The sequence below is a fragment of the Rhipicephalus sanguineus genome, chromosome 4 (assembly GCF_013339695.2).
Source record: "Rhipicephalus sanguineus isolate Rsan-2018 chromosome 4, BIME_Rsan_1.4, whole genome shotgun sequence".
NCBI classification, from domain to species: Eukaryota; Metazoa; Arthropoda; class Arachnida; order Ixodida; family Ixodidae; genus Rhipicephalus; species Rhipicephalus sanguineus.
Window position 1 is genome coordinate 92,981,008 of NC_051179.1, and position 14,499 is coordinate 92,995,506.

General features: G+C 45.3%; 1 protein-coding gene across 1 annotated transcript; it reads right to left on the minus strand.

Moving 5' to 3' along the window:
- Positions 1 to 7,987: 7,987 nt before the first annotated feature.
- On the minus strand, positions 7,988 to 13,525 carry LOC119391401 (polymerase delta-interacting protein 2-like). Its single transcript, XM_037659084.2, has 4 exons — positions 13,483 to 13,525; positions 11,728 to 11,852; positions 10,757 to 10,836; positions 7,988 to 8,648 (listed from the first exon to the last, which is right to left on the minus strand). Exons 1-4 carry the CDS (start codon positions 13,523 to 13,525, stop codon positions 8,540 to 8,542), a joined length of 357 nt encoding a protein of 118 aa, XP_037515012.1. The 3' UTR covers positions 7,988 to 8,539.
- Between the last annotated feature and the right edge of the window lie 974 nt (positions 13,526 to 14,499).

The window sequence follows — 14,499 nt, forward strand, 5'->3', positions numbered from 1 at the left end:
TGGCAAAAGCCAGCGGAGCCCTGGACTAAGGGCCCCGACCATCAGCAAGGCCCCTACGAGGCAAACCACAGGAGCTTTGCCTGTACATAAATAAAGTTTGTCATCATCATCATCATCCAAGTACTAGATAGCATAGTGTAGCATTAGTAAATATATGTGCCTTGAACAAATGTGTGTATTGTGCTAGTACCACCACGTTTCATAAGTGTTCCCTAACCAGCAAATGCCGCAGAGCAAGCTCAGATTTACAAAAAAAACATTCTAGTTTTGCCCGAAAAATGGATCCCGTAGTCACTGTTGCAGTGCTGGTCCAAGCAACAGCAGAGGTGAGAAAATATTTTGAGTGCCTTTCATTTTAGCGCATCCATGAAACATGGTAACTCAACTTACAGCCATGTATTCAATTGCAACCAAAGAAAAAAATATATAACCTCCAGCCATAGCCGTTGCAATGCCACGCAAAAAGGAAATCACATAGGTGCCCCATCCGGGTACATTTTCTCAATAGTGTGATGTCAGCTAGCTTTACGTGTAACAAATAGGGGCGTGCGAATATTCGAAATTTCGAATATTTTTCGAATAGTGTTTGCTATTCGATTCGATTCGCACTGGAATTTTACTACTTGAACTATTCGAACTTCCCAAAAACAAATACAGTCAACGTCCGACTAAAAATGCCCCCTTCAGATTTTTTAATATGCTTCACCTCCTTACACTCTCGTATTGCAGCAAAGCTACCTTTCAAGCTCCGTTATGGTCGAACATAGCCAAGATACATTCAATGTCCAATTAGAAGTGGTCCCTAGATTTTCAATATGCTTCACCTCATCACACCCCCGCATTGCGGCAAAGCTACCTTTCAAGCTCTGCTACCGTCGCAAGTGTATTAACTCAAGAAAACGCTGGTTCCAACGTGGATATGAAAGATGTGGCAGAGGTGGGGGCTCAATTAATGCTGTTTTGGGCCTGAAATTTGGCCAGGAAGTCCGAAAAATCGGACGCCGAGGCTTTTTAGCATTTAAAATTTCAGATGTTCTTATATATCGACGTCTACGAGGCAGATTTGGAACTCCGGACTTGAAGGGAGCACACCCTTGTCTGCCACATCAGTTGGGCTTCCACAGAAGTTGAAAGAGGAGGAGAGGCTGAGGAAATGGCATCTTTGCCCTTCACGTGTAAAGTGTTGTCGGCAACATTTTGGTTGCGGCAAATCATGAACATAAATACAATTCGGCCTCTACATTGCGCCTCAACCTAGCGAAAAGAAACATTTTCATTTTGCTATCTCATAAGAATATGCTTACAAATCCTCTCCAACTTTTTTTTTTCTGCAATGTCGCTTATTTATTTATTTATTTATTTATTTATTTATTTATTTTACCCTCAGGGTCAACAGACATTACAGAGGGGAGTGGTAAAAATAATAACGAACAAGTTTCTAAGTACAAAGAGGCAATACAATGTTCCTGATTACACAACAGATTATGATAGGCAAAAAATACAAAAATAGCAAATATAGAAGTATTCGAAAAATATTCTAGAAATATTCGAAAAATATTCGATTCGATTCGCACTCGCACATCAATATTCGAATTCGCTTCGCACCCAAAATTTTACTATTCACAGAGCTCTAGTAACAACTGCTAGTTCATTCTTTTTTTTTTATTGGTTCATGCCACTGGATTTAGGCTGAAAACTTGAACCCCGCCAGCAAATTTTGTCAGATATTCCAATGTGAGCACTTAGCCAAATGCAATACTGTTAAGCCTCTATATAACAAAGTCATTAAAATTGGCAATTTACTTCGCTCTGTCGAAATTTCGTTAAGTTGAACATGGCAATTTCATAGAAAGTATACAGAGGTCAAAAGATTCATTTTTACAGAAAAAGGGCCGCAAGCAAGTTCAAATAACGTGGCAGTACGAAAAAAACAAATTTCAAAAAAACAAATTTCAATAACATAATGAAGAAATTTGTTGAACTGACTCGTATCCGGCGACCACGGCTTACATTTTTTGGGCCAAAAGTGCACCCGCTGCCAAACTTAATATTGGCTGAAACATTGAAAAATAAAAAATAGAAGATCTGCAAAGGCTTACCTTCTTGGCCAAAATGCTCCGACAATGAAATTTATTAGACTTGGCTGGAACCAGTGGCGTAACTAGGGTGGGGCAAGGGGGTACAAGTGCCCTGGGCACCATTTGGAAGGGGGCGCCGAGTCGAGTCCGACCAACATGTGCCCAACAACATAAACATGTTTCCGGGCACATGTTTCTGTAACGTACGTAAGGCCAAGAATCCGTGAAGCCAATTATTATGGCATTATGTTAGGCACGACATCCAACCAGGCACACCGTGTGCAAATGTCAGAGGTTGTGCAATACGTGGAAGTTGACTTCGACAAGAAATCAGTTAATGTTGAGGAATCCTTCCTCGGTTTTATCGAGGTAAGGAAGAAAGATGCGGAGAGCTTCGTTGAGGTGATCCTAAGCAAGCTAGAAGAGGACAAAATGGACCTACAGGACAGTCGGTCACAGTGCTACGGCAAAGCTGCCGTGATGGCTGGACAAAAAAGTGGTGTCAGTCAAAAAATAGTGGAAAAAAAACCAACTGGCAATCTTTGTAAACTGCGACAATCACTTTGCTCAATTTGGTTGGAGTGCATGCTGCAAAAGAAGACACCATGGCGATGACCTTTTTCGGACTATCGAAGCACTTTACGTGTTTTTTTCTCACTCAATGCACCGTTAGGAGAAACTAAAAGATGCACGGTGCCTGTTGTTGTCAAATCAGAGTCTGAGACAGATGGAGTTCAAGGGTGGAAGCGGTGAAGCCAGTTGGTAGGTACCTTGAGGAGATACGTGAAGTTATCCAGGAAATGACAAATAACGACAAAGAAACGAGCGAAACGAGTAGTGATGCCACACTATTGCACAAGCGGATGTTAAGTTTTCATTTTTTTATTCTGCTTGGCTTTTGGAGCAAGGTACTGGTTCGCGTAGACCGTGTTCAAAAAAGGCTGCAAGATCCAAAAATGGGCTTCCACGATGCTGCCTTAGACATGAAAGATCTCGGAAAATACTTTCATGGCAAAAGGGGAACTCTAGTGACTGAGTCACTCGATGAAGGCTTGTTCTCTGTCATGTAATCCACGCTCGAGCGTCTTCATTCTGAAATCGATGAGAGTGTAGTGAAGAGAGGACGACGACGAAGCACACGAGCAAGCTAGCAAGCAAGCAAGCCACAGTGTCAATAGTAGCAGGGGACTCCAGCTCGCGCTTGCCCGGATTTTGGCTGCTTGACGCACGTCGCTTCTCCGACGCCCTACTCTTGACGTCTGTCGACATTCCCTGAAGACGTGTCAATAAATCGCATCATGTCACCTGCAGGACACCGATGCCAAGTTCGGCTTTCTCCTGCACGTCAACAAGCTGTGCTGCAATGACAAAAACGAACTAAAAACAAATTGCTACACATTTGGCAAGTTTTACAGTTGTGACGTTAACACGCAGGACCTCTATGAAGAGATCTTAGATTACTGACTGTTGCTTTCACGACGGGTTGACCAGAAAGTGTCAGGACCTGAAGAACTTAATTCTGGAATTTATTGTGGGGTATGGAGATGAAAGCGTATTCCCCAACCTTCGCGTCGCCATTCAGATAATGTTAACCATAGCAGTTTCCATCGCTGGTTGTGAGAGGTCCTTCAGCAAGTTGATTGATATTTTCCTATTTGTGGTGGGCCAGGACAGACTTTTCGGTCTTGCTCTAATGAGTGTGGAAAGAGAAGAAGCTGAAAAAACGAACTTTGATGTCATTATGAAACAGTTTTCTTCATCGAAAGCAAGAAAAGTGCTGCTCAGGTTTTGACAGAGCGTCCTAGTCTATGTCTTTGTCATATTTGTGTTATCATTAACCAAATGATGCAAACAAAGCGTTTAAATATAAAGAATGCGTTTTTCTTGACAACAGTTGTTCACAATCAACATCAGCACTGGTGTCACAAAAGGCAATTATATGCGACAACGAGGATACAAGCTGGTTTGCCGGAACGAGCTTTTTAACGCGTCATCAGCATAGATAAAAAAATGTAGGATAGTATGCAGATTTGATGTATGCAACCAGCAATCATTTTGAACAATACATTTCATGCTAATGCAGCGAAAAACGACAAGAACTGTTCACATCCCTACTTCATTGTTCTGTTTTGTGTGGTTGTACAGTATGTAATTATGAACTTCGCATTTTTCATGTAGAGCCAGACGACAACAGGTGACCGGCAAGATTCATTTCTTCTTTCACTTTGTTTCTAACCTCGTGAACTTCCGGTGTATCGTGCAATGCATGGATGTGCAAGACGGCTATAGTCCACTGTAGTGAACAATCAATATCATTATTGTTCAATAACTATCATTATCATCATGAGGGGCACGAAAGTATATTTGCCATAGGCGCCGTTCTACCTAGTTACGCCATTGGCTGGAACTTTCACAACCTGACAAATGCAAAATTCGCAAAGGCTATAGGCTTACCTTTATGGCCATATGCTCCCACAATAAACTTATTAGACTTAAAGGTAAACATTCGGCAGAAGTCTGCCTGGTTGGGTGAAAGACTAAAGGCAAAAAGAGAAATCTCCAACCAGAAGGTTTAATTTAAAAACCCGACGTTTCGAAGCCTGACCGGCTTCTTCTTCAGGAGTGAGATGGCCCGAGGTGCACGGCGCTTATATGCGCTTTCTTGCCGACAGTTGCCGCAAGCCTTGACAATAGAGGGGGGGCAAGGTTCCCGTGGTGCGGTTGATGTTTTCTGCTGTATTCGGAGTCCCAAAAACACCCTTCGGATTTTAAGAAAAAGAAGCTCCAAAAACACGAAGCCCTAGCTATAGGCTTACCTTGATGGCCAAAATGCTCCCACAATCAAATTTAATAAGATATCCTGAAACATGACCAAATCGACAAATGCAAGGTTTCCAAAGGCTATAGGCTTACTTTTATGGCCAAAATGCTACCACAATGAAATTTATTAAAATTGGATGAAAGTTACGCAAGATTTGTAAGGCTATATGCTTACCTTTTGGCCAAAATGCTCCTGTAATCATTAAAATTGGCTGAAACTCTCACAACTCGAAAAATGCAAGATTTGCAAAAGCTGGTTTCAGCCTATTTTGATAAATTTGATTATGAGAGCATTTTTGACCAAAATTCTCCCACAATCAAATTTATTAAAATTGGCTGAAACATCGACAAATCGAAAAATGCAAGGTTTGCAAAGGCAGTGCCCTCTGTTCAGTGGATGGTGCCTACTCAAGTGGGGAACGCAAAAAAAAAAAACTCGTTCCAGCTGTCTTGCATTCCTTTGTCTGAGCAAGGTTGGATCATGTGATCCAAATGGCACATCGCAACGACTGCTGTGCCCGTATGTCAAGTGCTGGGCCTTGCGCCCACTACAGCGGCGATATGCTGTGCCATGGTTCCTGCATGCCACGAATTAGCCACCTCCTCTCCTCAGCTATGAAGATGGGGACAGCATTTGGGAACACCATGGAGTCTGTGGTTTTCCCACAGCTGCTACTGGAAAACATACTGCACCACTTATGCGGCCGCTCGCTGTCGCACAGCACACAGTTTGAATGGAGTGCTCAGATAAAGCATGTGCAAGCCAACCATATGACCATTGGCATCAGTTGAGCGAGCGAGGAACTTTATTGAAAAAGACCAAGTTTCAGTTTATTGCCTTAGATTCATAGCGGTAGCAGTGAAACTTCGACAAATTGGAATCTCGGATAAACATGCTCCGTTGTGTTGAGCCTGAGAATATATGGTGTCCTGTGAAGTCAGTATACTGAAATACTTCGTTATATTGAGGATTTCGTTATGTTAGATGTTGACTGCATTTCAGACAGATATGGGGAATTTTTTATTTTCAGTTATTATAATATGTACAGCCGCCCAAATCTTTAACTATCGTGCGCGAGCGCCGACTTCTTTGTGCGTCAACGCTGTACGACGGAGCCAAGTTGCAAACAGGGCGAGAGTAAGCGCAAAAAAAAAAAAAAGCATTTGCATCGCCAGACAAGCTGACGATCCACATTTGTCAGCTTCTCTCATGCGCGCGGGCGTGTGACATCTGCGGATTTAATTTTCTCGGTCGCTTGCTGATCTTCGGAATATAAGATACGAGCAAGACACGCTGCCTGTTCGTCTGAACTGCGTTAATGCAGGGTGACGTTCCCACGAAGGAACAGTCAAGGAGACGACGGGCCCAGCCGAGCGCGCTTCGTGGGCATGCGTTTACTTTCGCGCTGTTTGCAACTTGGCTCCCTCGCACCGCACTGACACATGAAAAAGTCGGCGCTCGCGCACGGTAGTTAATGATTTGGGCGGCTGTACATCGCAAAAAGCAAGTATACAAATATCCACTGTGAAAGGAAACAGTGTGAGGCGACCGCTCTGCTCCACTGCTGGCCAGCAGTTGCAAAAAGTTCTGCGCATGCACAGTGTGTGCTGCGAGTGGTTGTCTTTCACTGCGTCCACTGCTGCCGTGCGTTGAGTCGTCGCGAAGCGAATTGTTCACACGAAGAAACAACACTGTGCAAGTGCAAAACTCATTGCAGCCGTTGGTCAGCAGTGGTGCTGAGCAGCCGCCACGCACTCTGATGTTCGCTTCTACAGTAGACTGCTTTGTACCTACTTATGTTGCAAAAGGAAATTGAGTGACACAAATACTATCTTACAGAAGTTGATGGCAGGCATACTGCGCTTTCATGGGTGGAGTGTACAATTTTTTCTTAGCTTATAATAGACTACAGGTACAGGGGTGGTCAAAAGTTCCCAGGCCGCAATGCCCTGCCGAGGAGCGACAGTTCGCTGCTATCGCGGCACTGTTATCGCAACCACGCCTTGGCGCACGCTGGCGTTGAGCGTGCGCGTGGGGGGGGGGGGGTGCATCTCTCTCCCTTTTTTCCTCTCCTTGATAAGAAGGCGAGGTATAAACTTGGTGCGTAATGTTCCCTCACTGTTCGCTCTTCGAATATTACTACTGTGCAGCGTGTAGCGAGGCGGCAGTGTTCAGGAAAGTGACACATCATTCTTGCGGCCACATTTGCTAGACACAGTATACATCACCATGGTTTTCGGCTTCCTGGAGAGCAATATCGTGCGCTTAACTTTCCATTGGTACTGCGAGAGCTCTTTCAGACGTCTGCACAGGCCAGTTCACTGCATACGAACATGGTCGGAGCACGAAATGCATTCAGAAGAGCTTGTGTTGGGGCTAGTTGGAACATATTAGTGGAATAAGCAGCGCTGCACAGTAGTAAAATTCGAAGAGCGAACATTGAGCGAACATTACGCACCATGTTTATACCTCCCTTTCTTATGAAGGAGAGAAAGAAAAGGAGAGGGATGCACACCCTCATCCACGTACACGCTCGACGCCAGCGTGCGCGATAACAGCGCCCCGATTGCAGCGAGCTGCTGCTCCTCGGCCGGACGTTGCGGCCTGGGAACTTTTGAACACCCCTGTACATACGATGCCATCGCAGCTCATGCAGCCTTTGAACTCGACTGTATGAAGAGCTAGTGCAGCCATCACGCTCAGTCTTGCTCCGAAACGTGTGCATGAAACCCCGTGACTGAGCCTGAGCACTCATCACACCTTTTCCACTCCATTCATCACTTGTCCCTTCACAGTAGCCCACAAGGCTGCATGCATCGAAGCCACCATCCTTCTTGGCTGACCCTTATCACACTCACACTTTATGGAGAACCTCACAGAAACAAAAAAAATTGCCTCGGAGTGTCTTCAGAATTGCTATAAAACTACATGTAATTGAACTGATGTGGCACATTATGCCATTACTTTTTAACTTTCACTCTCTCGGCAATGTTGATCACACCTATCTGGACACTGAGCAGAAAATAATCGAAACAGAAACACACAACAATGAAAACTAGCTTTTTTTTTTCCTTTTACTCTTCCACGTATTCTTTTTTCGTAACAACCAACACATGCAAGCGAGGCAAGAATAGCCTCCTTGTCTGAAGAAAAACAAGATCCTTCATTCCTAAAAAAAAAATCGGACGCCAAATTTCGAACAAAATAAAACGGCTACGAAAGCAGCAAGAACTGGCGAGCAGTCCAACTCTACATTAAACAGTCCATCTGGTGTACAACAGTCCGGCCCTGTCCAGAGCGATTCCCACTACTGAATGAAACATCACGCAGTCTTCTGGAAGTCCACCGCGCACTGCTCAGAGGGCAATTTTCACGGGTGTTGCAGGGTCGAGCCACACGTTTGTTCGTGCACAAAGCAGACCCTGCATTAGTGCTTCGTGCAAGAGCTATGCACGAAGCCCTCCTCAAACCCTCAATTTGCTAGCCGTCTTTGAGATCAGCTCGGGAGGAAGCTGAACTGCTCATTTTGTATGGCTTCGGTTCGAGGCATTACGTTGAGCAGGTTTGCTTCGTGTGTATGCGTGGCGGGGAACAGCAACGGGGCTCGGTACGGTCAGTGGGGTACGGTGATGCCGAGTGACTAGACGGCTGCAGGCTGTGGGCTCTGCTCCTGCTTGCTTTCTAGCGAGAATGGAGGGATCCGACAGTCGAACGTGAAGCCGTCCTCTCGTTCCATCCGAAACGTGCCCCTGTGAGGGAAGAAATGGTATTGTAAAATTGTGCTCTGACGCGTCAGCACTGCATGAATGTGTAGGGTGTGCACCATAAGGGAAAGCCTGGAAATTTTGAGGAAATTTGCCAGTTATAAAAAGTTAGGAAAAAGAAAAAAAAACTGGAAATTTTCACTCTGGTTGATTCAAATTGAAAAAATAATCTGTACCTACAGTGGCTCAGGAAAGCCAGTGTTATGCCAGAAGGAAGCATAACTCTCATCTGCACCTACACAACCGGCAAATAGTTGTGTTTTGTAGGTTTTGCATGTGAGCCCAGCCAGCGTAGTTGAACTAGTATAGACCGCTTATAACGTAAGTCGCCGGAGTCGCGAATATCCGCACTATAAGCGGTACCGCACTATAACCAAAACAACCTTCTTCAAAGGCTGCATCTTGCGCAAAACGTGTTGAGCATGTAGACTCGCGTGTCCGATAATCGACATGTGCGATTTGGGGCGCTTACAACCACTTAAATCTCCGAATGTTCAAAAATTAACCGCCAAAGACCCGCATTGCCAACGAAATGAACACGGGGGAAAAATAGCAGACAAAACAAAGTGCCATCGCGGAAATTCGCCGACTACGTTTCAGGCCATCTCGAGGTATGCACATTATAGAGAAACCATGTCGAATTGCGACCGAAATTTCACGTGCTGAGCGCGGTACCGATCGTTCGATTTCACGGGCGCGCACGCGATGTCCAAGACATTGCAATCAAATCCGGAACCACCATTCGAGAGTTGCAGGTGCCAACCATGCCCTCGTTTTCATTAACGATATCATTCTCTTCCCTTCAAGTGCAGCCATCGCAAAAAGTTTCGTTGATTCCGCACCAAACCGCAACTTTTATCGCCCGCGACCGCTACCGAAAAGCAACCAACACTGATTAGGCCTAGCGTGTGGTTCAGCATGTTGTCGTGGGAAGTTTGTCCAAGACAACATGAAGATCGGACGTCGAAAAGGTCGCACTCAAGCATTAACCCAAGAACAGCACGCGCGTGACACGAAGTTTGTGTTCGCGGCCGGGAGATCAACGGCGACAAAAGCCGGCCAAGCTCGTTTAAGTCCGCGTACTGGCCGAAAAGGCGAAAGCTCGCGTCATGAAGCCGCAAAACTTTTCAATTTGCGGACGAGGTAGCAAACGCGATATCTGTAGCAAGTGTGATAACGACGACGCTTTTACCGACAGGAAACTTACTTTAAAGCACACTTGATGAGGACGCGAAATATACGGCTCTGGATCGTACGTTCCACGCGTAACGCGCTGTCGGCAAGCGGCCGCGGAGCCTTGCCAGGCCTTGCCGCCTTCTTGCCACCGTCAGTGCAAAGGCTACTCCGTCGCCTAGGCAACCACCATCCTTCCCCACTCGGCGAGCCCGCACAGCGCTGCCGCAGTCTTTTTCCTCCCTCCGCCCCTCGTTCGTTCACTGTGCGTGCCCTCGCCCTTCGTAACGACCTCGTCGCTCCCTCCCCAGCGGCGCACCTCCTTTGAGAACCGCACTCGCTACCGCGTTTGTCAGAAATATTTTCCCGCAACCGCATTATAAACGGTATTTTATCTTGGGGGACTGCACAATAAGCGGTATGCGTATACATGCGGTTCTATGGGAGGGCAAATGGGAGTTGAAAAAGACCGCATTATAACCGGTCCTGCACTATATGCAGATACGTTATAAGTGTATTGCGGAACACAGGGCATACTTTTAAGCTTGACAGCGTATCCCACCATATTTTCTGCTCGCTGGTTCCAGCATTATAGATGTTGAAAATTATGGACAGGCACAGTGGTAACTAGGCAAGCTATAAACAACCACTTGTTTCCTTGCACTTGCAACTCACCACCAAAGAATTTTATAAAAAATCATTGGAAAGGTCCTGGAAAAATCTACTTAACTGGTAATCGCTAGAATGGAAGTTAGCAGGATCTCTAGTTGGTAAAAAAAAAAACACACGAGCTCGTATCTTGCAGATCATCTTCAATGGCGAGCACACTAGGTAATGAAAAGAATGCTGTGGAGATTGCACGCTTTAGAACACTAAGGCTCGACAATTACGCACTGAAAATATGAATAAGTTGGACATACCACATGTGTCCACTCGGCGCTTGCAGGCTCACATGACTGCTGTACTGAAATGCTGGTTGTGACTTTGATAGGATTGGCTCCTGCAATAAACGAAGGCTTGGATGTGTGTGCACACTCTCAGCAACTGTATATTATACAGGCAATGCCAAGGTGCACAATCTAATAGGTGATGCATGCACCACCAAGACATTAAACCTTCGCTAAATGCGGAAACAATATTACTGAACAGTTGTGCACAGGCTGTAGGAAAGAAAAATTTAAGATTTAAACCAAAGCATGAGTACAGGAGAAGCAGTGCCATAGCCCAGGCCATCTAAGGTTCAAAGCAGATGCCACATTATAAAAACAATCATTTACATTATTTTATTTATTTCAAGAAACATATTGCTCCCACAATCATCTGCCTCTGTTAAGATGGCCTATTTAATAGTACTCTGTAACATTAACCATCACTGCAGCGAGACACGGAATAATACAGCATGTGTGCTAGTTGCTGCTGATTCAACAACACTTGCAAATAGTTGCGCGTTGTAGAGAGTGGGTGCTCAACAATTCAATAATGTGATGGTGTGAGAAATGAAATGCCAGTATAAATGTACTGTTCAAGGCAACTGAATGTCACATGAAAGCATACCAGAAAACCTGCACTGCACAAGTATAACAGTATTATATATTCCTACACATATCTGCTGTGGCCACCGTTACGCAGTGGCTGAAGATACAAAAAAGAAGTGCGGTGGCAGAGAATGTGTGTACAGAATTGTAGAACGATTCCAAGTGAGTAATATTTAAGGAAAATCTGGTAGGTAGAAATAACAAAACTTGTATGTGTATCACAGAACGAAAGCTTCACACGTGTTGAAAAATTTGTTCTGGTCATAGACTTAAGCCATTCCTGAGCTCAGTGAACCTCCGCAGAACCGATTTGCCAAATTTGAGAAAGTTGGCAAGTGAGTTTGCGGTCTCCTCACCTGCCCTACGACGCCCCGACCACGGACGGTCTCCAGGGTTCCCGTAGGCTGAAGATGCGCCAGTGGCGTTCCCGTAGCTGCACTGCCAGGTCGCCCAGGTTCTCCAGCCGGATGCAGTAGCGCCACTGCAGGCAATGCAATATTGAGCACCGTGTACCAGGGTCACAGTGCACGAGGCAAGAAAGCAGCTTAGCCATAACAGGAGTGGCCATTACTAGGCTCGTGCGAATAGTAAATTTTAGGTTCAAAGCGAATAGTGATTTTAGTCGAATAATTTCGATCGAATTCGAATAGTATATATATACATATTATAAAGAAAAATTAGCATATTTGTCATGACCCAACCAACCTGCACAATGTTATTTTAAAATTGTAACAAAGGCATGTGCAAATGTCATTTTTTTGGTTCAGAGGAAGTGGAAGCAACTTAAATAGTAGCAGGATTTGGCTTTCGGTAGAATGCAAGTGATAACCTGTAAAATATGTTAAGTTTTAAAATTTACTATACTTAGAGCATATAAGCGGTATTACAAGCTTTTAAACTTAAAAATGATGGATCGATGTGGGCGTAATATGTTCACTTAACTGAGTGGAGCTTCGCGGCAGTGTGGATTTTCCCTGGAAAGGCGTAATCACGGTACAGCACCCCTCCACAGCAGTGAAGCCACCTTTACAGGGAGTTACAAGCGGACTAACATACGCATATTCGTTCATTTCGAATACTTCGAAATTTTCAATAACTTAAATTCGAATACTGTATTATTCGTTCGAATATTCAAAGTGCTCGAATATTCGCACAAGCCTAGCCATTACAGTCATGATATACAACTTCTACAGAAACAGTTCAGACTCGTAACATGGTGCAGTTTGCACACTAAGGTGCTAGCAACAAGGAACGACAACATTCTTGAGCATTACATAAGCCGGTGACTCACACAGATGATCGAGAACAACTTTCCGTAAAGTGCATTTACTTGTATTTGGTTCATGGGGCATATAATAATGCTTTTGCATTAGCCATGTCTAATCTTGTGCAACGTGCAGCTTCTCTGTTCATCCACCTTCACAGCGTTGAATGGCGCTGAAATTTTTTTTTATGCACCAAAGCATGGTAAGCACTAGAAGAGACGCTTCAAACAAGGCTCCAAAATTATACCAAGCTCCCAAGGCCCACGGGCACTGCAATATCAGTATATGTACAACAACATTTCTGTATCTTGCTTTTTGCTGTGGTTTTAGTGAAAGTTTGGGAACAAAATTGCATTTTTATTCTGTGCTATATTTTACGTGTCTTCACAGCGGCTCACCTTTGTGATGGCAAAGTTTATGTATTACAGTTGTGTTCATTTTTCGTAGGATAGTAAACCAGGCATGCTAAACCAAGCCATGCCAAGTGTTTTCCTGAATAACGTAGATCAAAGAGTATGAGCTTGCTGCCAAAATGGGCATAACAAAGCATTGATAAAGTTAAATCCCTATGAACATGCTCATTATGCGGCAATGTGCTCTGCTTGTGCATACAGTCTTATAACGAACTCGAAAGTGGCGCGAAAAGTGGTCGCTATATCAGTAGTTCATTGTATAGGGACCCTCCTTTAAAAACGTGCGCTTAGCGGCCAAGTGGTTTTTTTTTTTCTGTGCACTTTTATTAAAGTGCTAACAACCCCTCCATTGACAAACTAAGCCTTATCGCATCGTGAAGCGACGCCCGCTACGTGCTCACGAGTGAATTATTCGCCTTTGCAATGAACTGACACCGTTTCACTGAAGCACGGTACTGCCACGTAGAGCCGATCATCCCTGGCTAGTTGCGTGCAGCGCGTCGCCTACTCGGCTCCACTGCCGGGCCGCTTGCTGTATGCGCGCGTTTGTACGTTCTTCGTGCCTGCCTCACTCCGGACCGTGCACGGGTGCGGCGAGTAGCCTGTTCGTTCAACGCGGCGAAAACAAGCATTTTGCAAGCAATGCGCACTCTACGTCTAAGCGATGCTCTCACAGCCCTGCACGACGATGCGCGGCGCACTTGAGTTGTCACCTAGTCAAACACGCTCACTGTCAGTGCATCGACGTTTCTCGGTGCCCGCACCGCTCAACAACAGCGAGCTGCTTTCGTTTCTACAAAGTGACACGCACTTTAAAGCGGTTTCGCACTACGCGGCGGCGGCGAACTTGCGAACGGCAGCATGGCGCGCTCGTACCGCCATCAATCCGCACAGTGTACGGCGTACGCCACACGCGCAACCGAGCAGATATCTGCAGATGACTGTGATATAAGGTTGTCGGCTACAAGTCATAACTGCACGTTCATCGACGGCCGCCACCTCGCCTTCGCTCTTTTGTGATGCTTATCCCGCGAAGGCAAAGCCGCAATCGCGCGGAAATCGTTATCACCGATCGACCGGTCTCTGCCGTTACCGAAAAGACAGACGACCTTTTGCGGCACATGGTGGCGTCGACGAGCTTAGGGACACAGTGAACCTTTTTGCGATGGAAAGTTATCGCGGTTATCACTTCTTGCATTTATGCCCTCTTGCGTTCCAAGGCATTGTTTGGTTCATCGTAGGCGGTCGTAGCTGCAGAGAACGGCGTCAGGAAAGTTACCGTGCGAAAGCTGACCGCAAGGCTTAATGATGCCTCCTTTTTTTTTTTTTCCTCACTGCCATTTCTGTTACTGAAGAAAAAGGCTGGAAAGTGAGCGACCTTGCTCGCAGCCTCACTCCGAAATCTGCGTGCGTGCTCGCCGATCGGGATATCTTAGTTGTGAGTAAACTT

What these genes read in the sequence shown, in the direction of transcription:
- LOC119391401 (XM_037659084.2), bottom strand. Translation starts at nt 13,525, where the DNA reads ATGATCGGCTCTACGTGGCAGTACCGTGCTTCAGTGAAACGGT. An exon ending in GTCGGGGCGTCGTAGGGCAG is followed by an intron (nt 10,837 to 11,727) that starts GTGAGGAGACCG and finishes CGTTTATTGCAG; the next exon opens with GAGCCAATCCTATCAAAGTC. An exon ending in GCGCCGAGTGGACACATGTG is followed by an intron (nt 8,649 to 10,756) that starts GTATGTCCAACT and finishes CTTCCCTCACAG; the next exon opens with GGGCACGTTTCGGATGGAAC.